General features: G+C 55.1%; 1 protein-coding gene across 1 annotated transcript in view; it reads left to right on the top strand.

Moving 5' to 3' along the window:
• Positions 1–3,324, top strand: part of NECTIN2 (nectin cell adhesion molecule 2) — a 9,791-nt gene extending 6,467 nt beyond the window's left edge. Inside the window, exons 2-4 of the mRNA XM_074306989.1 lie at positions 1,769–2,149; positions 2,714–3,010; positions 3,203–3,324. Coding sequence (XP_074163090.1) covers positions 1,769–2,149; positions 2,714–3,010; positions 3,203–3,324 — 800 coding nt within the window. The remainder of the gene's footprint in view (positions 1–1,768; positions 2,150–2,713; positions 3,011–3,202) is intronic.
• Positions 3,325–9,921: the final 6,597 nt, after the last annotated feature.

Raw genomic sequence — 9,921 nt, 5'->3', positions numbered from 1 at the left:
AGCGCGGCGGAGTGGGGGTGGCGGGGGAGACTAGGGACATCGGCTTCCCTTGCCTTGAGGCCCCGGCCCGACTAGTGACAGGTTTATGGGTGTCGGCTGGGTCCCCCGCCCACCCTTCCTGGCCCACGCTCTCTATCCCGGCCTGCAGGCTTGCTGCCAATGGGCAGGGCCGGAGAGCAGGATGCCTGGCTTCTGGCGGGACAAGGAAGAGAGTTAGCCTCCATCCTCCCGGCCGAAACTGCCTCCTCGCCCCTCCCAGGTCCAGGCCCTGGGCCCACGGGTTTTCCCCGAGGCTCCAAATCCAGTTGTGATCACCCTGTTTCCTGGGGGTCTCTCCACGACCGTCTCCCACATCCTGCTCCTTTCCCGGGGGTCTCTCCACGACCGTCTCCCACATCCTGCTCCTTTCCCAGGGGTCTCTCCACGACCGTCTCCCACATCCTGCTCCTTTCCCGGGGGTCTCTCCACGACCGTCTCCCACATCCTGCTCCTTTCCCGGGGGTCTCTCCACGACCGTCTCCCACATCCTGCTCCTTTCCCGGGGGTCTCTCCACGACCGTCTCCCACATCCTGCTCCTTTCCCGGGGGTCTCTCCATGACCGTCTCCCACATCCTGCTCCTTTCCCGGGGGTCTCTCCCCGACCATCTCCCACATCCTGCTCCTTTCCCGGGGGTCTCTCCCCGACCGTCTCCCACATCCTGCTCCTTTCCCGGGGGTCTCTCCCCGACCGTCTCCCACATCCTGCTCCTTTCCCGGGGGTCTCTCCACGACCGTCTCCCACATCCTGCTCCTTTCCCGGGGGTCTCTCCACGACCGTCTCCCACATCCTGCTCCTTTCCCGGGGGTCTCTCCACGACCGTCTCCCACATCCTGCTCCTTTCCCGGGGGTCTCTCCCCGACCGTCTCCCACATCCTGCTCCTTTCCCGGGGGTCTCTCCACGACCGTCTCCCACATCCTGCTCCTTTCCCGGGGGTCTCTCCCCGACCGTCTCCCACATCCTGCTCCTTTCCCGGGGGTCTCTCCACGACCGTCTCCCACATCCTGCTCCTTTCCCGGGGGTCTCTCCACGACCGTCTCCCACATCCTGCTCCTTTCCCGGGGGTCTCTCCACGACCGTCTCCCACATCCTGCTCCTTTCCCGGGGGTCTCTCCACGACCGTCTCCCACATCCTGCTCCTTTCCCGGGGGTCTCTCCCCGACCGTCTCCCACATCCTGCTCCTTTCCCGGGGGTCTCTCCACGACCGTCTCCCACATCCTGCTCCTTTCCCGGGGGTCTCTCCCCGACCGTCTCCCACATCCTGCTCCTTTCCCGGGGGTCTCTCCACGACCGTCTCCCACATCCTGCTCCTTTCCCGGGGGTCTCTCCACGACCGTCTCCCACATTGTGCTCCCTAAGTTCTGAGAGTTGGAGTCCCCTCTGGGCCCGTCACAAATGCTCTCGATGGTCCAAGTCCCCCTTCCCCTGTGTCATTCTAGTGCCTTCCCTTTGGTACATTTTTAGCTCCTGCTTCACGGTCTGTACGTGCTCCCGCCTCCCCTGTTAGATGGGAAGCTCCTTGAGGGCGGGCCGGCTTTGCCTCTTCCTGTCCCCCCCAAGGCCTGGCCCGGAGCGGCCTTCGTGATGGCTCCTGACTGCGGCCCCTCCAGTGACCCTTCCTCCTGCCCCCCCCGCCCCCCCCGCTGGCCACAGAAGGAGCGCGAAGGAAGGCCCGCCCCGGGCCTGGACCCCGCCGCCCTCAGCGAAGGCTTCCCTCCTCTTCCCCAGGAGCCCAGAACATCCAGGTGCGGGTGCCAGCCGAGGTGCGGGGCCTCCTGGGGAGCGATGAGAAGCTCCCCTGCCACCTGCTGTCGGAGAAGGCCGAGATCCGGGTGTCGCAGATAATGTGGCTCCGCCTGGACAGGTACGGGAACAACCAGAGCGTGGCCGCCTTCCACCCCACCTACGGGGCCAACTTCCCCAACGCGGGGCCCTACGACCAGCACATGTCCTTCCTCATGGGGAACTCCCGCAAGTCCGAGGCGGAGCTGCGCGACGCCACGCTGCTGCTGAAGGGGCTGCGGGCCGAGGACGAAGCCAACTACACCTGCGAGTTCGTCACCTTCCCCTGGGGGAGCAGCAAGGGCGTCACGTGGCTCAGAGTGCTGGGTGAGCGGCGGGGGGGGAGGGATGGCATGGGGGGGTTCTGGGGAGGGGGCCCAGCCCTGATTTTATGTCCTGAGGCCCTTCTGCTTCTATGTTGGAAGAGTCTGTGTTTCTAGCTGCTGTTCTAGGCCAGGGATTTTCCTTTTTTTCCTGAGGCAGCCGGGGCAGCTTGCCCGGGGTCTCCCCCTGGGAGATGTTGGGAGTCTGAGCCCGCTCGGAGCTCGGCCCTCAGTCTGGGAGTCCCTCCCGCACAGCTCTTTACGGAAAGTGTCTTTGTTGCAAAACAGGATAAATCGGGCCGCAGTCACTTACGGCCCGACCTCAGAGCCTGGCAGGGCTTAGTGTGCAAGGATGCCACGGAAGGAGGGGCGCCCGTAGGACCCGTCAGGTTTGGGGCGCCCCTGTCTCTCACACGGGTTCTCGGGGTGGCTCTGGTTCCGTGCGCGGCCCTTGGAGCGCTGCCGGGCCCGGCACAGTCAAAGCCTGGTCGCCGGATCCTGCGTCAGCATCGGGCTCCGGCGGGGGCTCAGAGCCTTAGTCCGACCTCCTCCTCCCTTTCTCCTCCAGCCGAGCCCCAGAACCACGCAGAGTCCCAAGAGGTGACGCTGGTGCCCGAGCCGAAGCCCATGGCCCGATGCGTCTCCACCGGGGGGCGCCCCCCTGCCCGCATCTCCTGGTTCTCCCCCCTGCCCGGACAAGGCACCGAGACGAGGACGGCCGGGCCCGTCCCCGGCACCTTCACGGTCACCAGCCGATTCACCCTGGTGCCGACCCCTGAGGCAGACGGGGCGAAGGTCACCTGTAAGGTGGAGCACGAGACCTTCCCGGAGCCCGTCCTGATCCCCCTCACCCTCTCCGTGAAATGTGAGTGCCCGACCAGGCCCCTCTGCTCAGCCCTGCTTGGCAGCTCCTTCCCCTGCTCTTCCTGCCTGAGCCTTGGGCACCGGGTATTTCAGGGGTCCTGAGGGGCCAGAGGAGATGCCTCCCAGGCCCCTCCCCCAGCAGGGGGCTGACACTGAGCCGAGACCCTTCTTTTCTCCCCGCGGTCTCCCCCAGACCCCCCCCAGGTCTCCATCTCCGGCTATGACGACAACTGGTTTGTTGGTCGAGTGGAGGCCGCCCTGAACTGTGACGCTCAGAGCAACCCTGAGCCCACCAGCTACGAGTGGAGCACGTGAGTCCTGGCGGGGGGCGGGCTGGGGGGCGCCTCAGCAGAGGGCCCAGTCCGGGGCCAGGCGGGACTCTCAGCACCCAGCCTCTGCCGGCAGATCTACGGGTGGGCCCGGGCCCAGGCGGGACTCTCAGCACCCAGCCTCTGCTGGAGATCCACGGAGGGCCCGGGCCCAGGCGGGACTCTCAGCACCCAGCCTCTGCTGGAGATCCACGGAGGGCCCGGGCCCAGGCGGGACTCTCAGCACCCCAGCCTCTGCTGGAGATCCACGGAGGGCCCGGGCCCAGGCGGGACTCTTAGCACCCCAGCCTCTGCCGGCAGATACACGGGGGGCCCGGGCCCAGGTGGGACTCTCAGCACCCAGCTCTGCTGGAGATCCACGGAGGGCCCGGGCCCAGGCGGGACTCTCAGCACCCAGCTCTGTTGGAGATCCACGGGAGGGCCCGGGCCCAGGCGGGACTCTCAGCACCCCAGCCTCTGCCGGCAGATCTACGGGTGGGCCCGGGCCCAGGCGGGACTCTCAGCACCCAGCCTCTGCCGGCAGATCTACGGGTGGGCCCGGGCCCAGGCGGGACTCTCAGCACCCAGCCTCTGCTGGAGATCCACGAGCGGGCCCGGGCACAGGTGGGACTCTCAGCACCCAGCCTCTGCTGGAGATCCACGGAGGGCCCGGGCCCAGGCGGGACTCTCAGCACCCCAGCCTCTGCCGGCAGATCCACGGGGGGCCCGGGCCCAGGTGGGACTCTCAGCACCCAGCTCTGCTGGAGATCCACGGAGGGCCCGGGCCCAGGTGGGACTCTCAGCACCCCAGCCTCTGCCGGCAGATCCACGGGCGGGCCCGGGCCCAGGCGGGACTCTCAGCACCCCAGCCTCTGCCGGCAGATCCACGGAGGGCCCGGGCCCAGGCGGGACTCTCAGCACCCCAGCCTCTGCTGGAGATCCACGGGCGGGCCCGGGCCCAGGTGGGACTCTCAGCACCCAGCCTCTGCCGGCAGATCTACGGGTGGGCCCGGGCCCAGGCGGGACTCTCAGCACCCAGCCTCTGCCGGCAGATCACAGAGAGAGAAAGAGAGACAGAGAGAGAGAGGGGGATTATCTCCATTTGCTTCCTCCGATATTTTTATTCTGGGGGATACGGTCAGGTTCGATCCAACTTCTGACGACTTTATCGGGGTTTCTGAGGGCAGGGAGGGTCCCAAGCTCTAACCCAAGGCCTGACTCCTTTCCCACCAGACACTAGTTCCACAGTAAACACACACACTAAAAGCAAAGAATCCCATTTATCCAAATCACAGCAAAACCGGTCAGCGACTGCCGTTCAGCAGGAAAGCGGACGCCGGACAACACAAGGGAGAGCGCCGTCCCCGGGAGCAGGACCGCTCGGCTCGGAGAGTGTGTCCTTTCTGTCTCCAGTCTGACAGAAGGGGATGGGAAGTGACGGAGGCGCTCTCGTGGCCCCAGAGACTCCTGTCAGCCATCTGAGGGGCGGGGGACTGGAGAAGAGCCGGACTAAGGGATCCCGGAGAGACTGGAGAAAGGGTCTCCCGCCCTCCTGGAGATCGGGCAGTCATCACTATCAGGGACCTGGGGGCAAGGGTCACACACAGTATCACAAAGGAGAAGAATTATAATGAGATGAAGTTATAAAAATATTTTTAAAGCCCGAGTTCAGAGACTCCAGGTCCTGTTCTGGTTTTTTTTTTTTTTTTTTTTTTGTTGTTTTGCTTTGCTTTGCTTTGTTTGTTTTTAACCCTAACCACACACAGAGAGCTGCTCTGGAAACGCTTCCCCCATCAGGAAGCAGCCATTTTTCTGCTGAGTTTCAGTCAGTGTCATCCTTTTCGTTCCTATGAGTAGTTACCAAGGTTAGAGACTTCTGGTCCTTTCTTTTTTCTTTCTTTTTTTCTGAGGCGGTTGGGGTCAAGTGATTTGCCCAGGGTCACACAGCCGGGAAGTGCTACCCACTGCGCCCCCTAGCGGCCCCCGATTCTTTTTTAGTATCGGTGATATAGAGGCGCCCGGTCGTGTGTGATCCGCAATGCTGCTTCAGCTTTGTCATGGGCACTTAACAACGAGGAAATGAAGAATAGGAATTTCCAGCGCGGAGGGCCGGCCTTCTGCAGGGCTCAGACTCAGCCCCTCCCCCCGCTGGGATCCCGGACGGGCTCTTGGGGGAAAGGCGGGGATGGGAGAAGCAGTCGCTACCATTCTCTCCATTTTGCGGGTGAAGCCGACCGCGGGAGACATCAGCCCCTCGGCATCTCAGGCAGGATTTGAATTCGACACCCAGCCCTCTGTCCGCGCCGCCGCCGCCCCGAAGCTTAGTCCGGTTTTGAGAATGACACTTGATAGGACTGCATGTTTCATCTGCATTTTTTTTTTTTTTTGGCCAGAGAGAAAACGAGAGGAGCGGATAGAGCGTCACCCTAACCCGCACCTGAGAAATCCGGGCTTCTTTGAACCTGCCCCCAAGAACGCGCCCCACGTCGGTGACATCTGACTAAAAATTAAAGCCAGGCTTTCTGGGCGGCAGAAAAGAAACGGCTCGCTTAGAGCGCCACCTCGTGGCGCGCAGTTGTGGTGCTCAGTTATTACGCGAGCATTTATCCAGGTGGAGAGGATCCAGTTCCGGACCTGGAGTCCCGAAGCCTCCCCTTCCGGAGTTCAAATCCGGCCCCAGACGCTTCCTCGCAGCGTGACCCTGGGCAAGTCACTCCACCCCTTTTGCCTCAGTTTCCTCATCTGTAAAATGAACTGGGGAAGGAAGTGGCCAAACCCTCCGGTCCGTTTGTCGAGAAAACTCCGAGTGTCACAAAGGATCAGGCGGGACTGAAGATGACGGAGGACATCCCAGGAAGAGCTGGAGGGGATGAACAACGGACTTAGTCACGTGCTTATAGTGGGTTGTGCACCGGAGGAGAAATTAAATAGCGCCTGCGCACAAGGGCTCACCTTCTGTCAGGGAAGGGCTCATTCAAGTGTGTTTTGGGTTTTTTGCTGGATTTTGACCCAGGTTTTAGGCGATGCTAACCTGTGGTCATGGCTGTTTGCCTGTTGTTCCACCATTAGTCTGTAGGCTCTCTGAGAGCAGGGACCGTCTTTTTTTTTTTTTTTTAACCTTTATTTGTATCCGAGCATTTGGCCCAGTGCCTGGCCCATAGGCGCTTAATAAATGTTTATTGACTAACAGCTAAATACCAAGATCCCCAAAGGGAATGTCACAGTAATAATGCTGTGTCGGGGCAGCTAGGTGGCGCAGTGGATAGAGCACCAGCCCTGAATTCAGGAGGACACGAGTTCAAATCTGATCTCAGACACTTAAACACTTCCTGGCTGTGTGACCCTGGGCAAGTCACTTAACCCCAGCCTTAGGGAAAAAAAGAAAAAAAAAAAAGCTCTGTGCCCCAGCATGGATCCTATGTACAATCAAAACCAACCCCCCCCCCCCCCCCACGAAACCAAAAGACTGGGCTTTGTCTGCCATCTAGTGGTCAGCAGGGAGAGTAAATGTCAACGTTCAGAAAAGGGAAAAGTCCAGCACAGCAATGTTGGAGTGACTCGGTGAAATTGAATAACGATGATAATCATCAATAATATTTACTATCTTTCAAGTTCTTCAAAGTCCTTTAGAGCTATTATGTCATTTTGTCCCTACAACCACTCCGCCTCCTTATATTGGAAAAATCGACATAAACAGATAATTAAAACAGATAATTAAAGTTGTTGACTCATGTCCAACTCTTTGAGACCCCATCTTTGACAAAGATAGGCTCATTGCACAGGGCAGGACTTCTTAAACTTTTTCCCCTCTGGACCCTTTTTTGCCTGAGAAATTTTTACATGACCCCAGGTACATAGATATATAAAATAGATATGTAGATGGAACATTTACTGATAATAAATCATAATTAGTGATAATAAATAAAAAATAATGCCACATTCAGTAACCTTATGAGGTGACAGCCCATAGTTTAAGAAGCCTTGGCATAGGGAATGGAAACATTCCCAAGTGAAAATGTTATACTTTTTGATCTAATTTTTCTTGTGCAGCAAGATAATTGTATATATATTTACATATATTGGATTTAATTTTTTTTTTTTTTTTTTTTTTACCATTTTTACTATATATTGAATTACATGCCATCTAGGGGAAGGGGTGGAAGGAAAGGGGGGAAATTGGAGCACAAGGTTTTTCAAGAGTGAATGTTTAAAAATTATTCTTGCATATATTTTTAAAAACTTCAACAAAAATAATTAAATTTGAGTTAGTTCTCCTTCTATTTTAAAAGTGAGGCCTTTATCAGAAACACTGGCTAGTTTTCTGTTCCTCTTCTAATCTTGGCTGCATTGGTTTTGTTTGTGCAAAAGCTTTTTAATTTAATGTAATCAAAATTATCTTATTTTGTACTTCATAATGTCTTTTATTTCTTCTTTGGCCATAAATTCCTCTCCTCTCCAAAGATCTGACAGGTAAACTATCCCTTGTTGTCCTAATTTGCTTATGGTATCACCCTTTATACCTAAATCATGTACTGATTGCTACCTTATCCTGGTATGGGTGGTTTTGATGGTTAGTTTCTGACACACTATTTTCCAGTGTTCCCAGAAAATTTTATCAAATAGTGAATCCTTTTCTCAGAAAATGGAGTCTTTAGATTGATCAAACAGTAGAGTACAGTCATTGATTATTGTATCTCATGTACTAACCTATTCCACTGAACCACCATTCTATTTCTTAGACAGTACCCAATGTGATGACTTCTGCTTTATAATAAAATTTTAGGTTAAATCTGACTTTTTTTTGTATGAAGAGTGTTTTGAAATCATGTTCCTATAGTTCCTGGGTTTGCCTTGGCAGGTAAATCCCCCAAGAATTTTACTGCCTCCATTCTCACTGGGCAAATCCCTTCCCCTTGTGTGCCTTCTCATCATTGTATGTTTTCTCATCTATCAAAAACAAACAAACAAAAAAACAAACCAAAAACAAAAACTAGAGAAGGAAAGGGCAAAGCATTCTAGTATCTTTGCCAAGAAAACCTTAAATGGGGTCAAGAAGGGTTAGACAGGAGTGAAATGACTGAACAAGTCATTTCAAGAACAAGTTTTAAGTGTGAAATGGTGGCAGATCCTTTATCCCATAGCAAGGGGAGGCATGGGATAGGACCATCACCTTCCTAATTGATAGTTTCATCACCTCCCTGACTGATAGGATTATCACCTCCATGATTGGTAGGACCATCACTTCCCTGACCATTCTTTCCCAGTCAGTGAGGTCAGTTTTTCTGGGAAAGGTAACAAACTAGGATTTGATTGGCTGGAAGTTTGAGTCTCAAGCTGTGTTTTCCAATTTCCTGGTAGCCTCTGGTCCTAGTGACATGGCTTCCTAGTCACCCAGGAGCATAAAACCTGTGGGGAGATGGTCTTTTAAATTTGGCAGACCATTTGTGCCATCACCTTCCACTGGTCAGTAGGACTAGCCCTCATTTTTCAAAAAGAGATGAGGGTCAGGCATGTCTGGTCAAGATAAGTTCTAGAGTGCTCTTCTTGCATATAATGACCTAAGAGGGCTTTCATTCATTCCAGCTCTGGACCTGAGCTGCATAAAGTTGTCATCCTCCGTCTGTCTTTCAGATTCTTCAGGGACCAGTGGCAAGACAGAAATCAGGGTGGTTGGCAATGGCCGGGGATACAGTGTCTAGCCAAGCTCTCTGTGCTGGCTTCAGTCACCTTCATGGCTACTAGTATAATTGTTCTCATCTGCCCCTTCCTTCTGGAGAAATCTTCCAAGCTTGGGGTAGACATACCCCTCACTCTCCATAGGGTTTGTGGTCCATGGTTGCCCTCTACCTGGTTTAGTTCGTTTGCTCAGAGGATTTACCAGGGTATGGCTGGGGTGAATGTTATAGCTTCTTGGAGTCAAAGGTGACCAGGTGGACGCCAGAGGTGAATGAGCAGCCCTGGAAAGGGCTCAGCAGTCCTTGCACTAAAGATGCTAATCTGGAGAAAAGATGGTGGCCATCGAAGTCTTGTGAAATTCTCTGCTGAGAGGCAGGATGATGTAGTGGAAGGAATACTGTGTCTGCAGTCTGAGAATCTGACTCAAGTTCTGCCCCATGCTGCCTGTTTGCCCTTGGACATATAAGTTAGAAGTCATCTGCTGCACCAGAGTTCTAAAGTACCTTGTGGGTCAGAATCCTCAAAAGCCCTCCCCAGCCAGCTTCCCAAGGACAGCCAGCCAGTAGACACAATCAGCTCAAAGCAATGGCATTTACCAAAATGTGATAAGAATGGTAACAACCTTTTCCTGCTTCCACTTGGTTTAAAGATTTTTCCTGGTTGGGTGTCTCAACTGGGATCCCAGGGCCTGCTCCTCTCTGAATTTGTAGTTTCATGGAGTCACTTTTCCCTACTGGAGGTCTCTCTCGTAGTTATGGATTAAAAGAAAACAATTAAGATATAAACCAGGATGCCAGATCAGGAAATCTGATTTCTAATTGGAGGAAAGATTAGGGATTTTCCAAATTGGGAAGTGGGGGAAGGACCATAGCTACCATTCCTTGAATTCAGAAAAGAGTTGTCCTATTCTCTCCAAGTATCCCCCGGT

The sequence above is a fragment of the Sminthopsis crassicaudata genome, chromosome 3 (assembly GCF_048593235.1).
Source record: "Sminthopsis crassicaudata isolate SCR6 chromosome 3, ASM4859323v1, whole genome shotgun sequence".
Taxonomy (NCBI): domain Eukaryota; kingdom Metazoa; phylum Chordata; class Mammalia; order Dasyuromorphia; family Dasyuridae; genus Sminthopsis; species Sminthopsis crassicaudata.
Note: the sequence above shows the minus strand (reverse complement) of the source record. Positions and strands in the feature narration are given on the sequence as shown.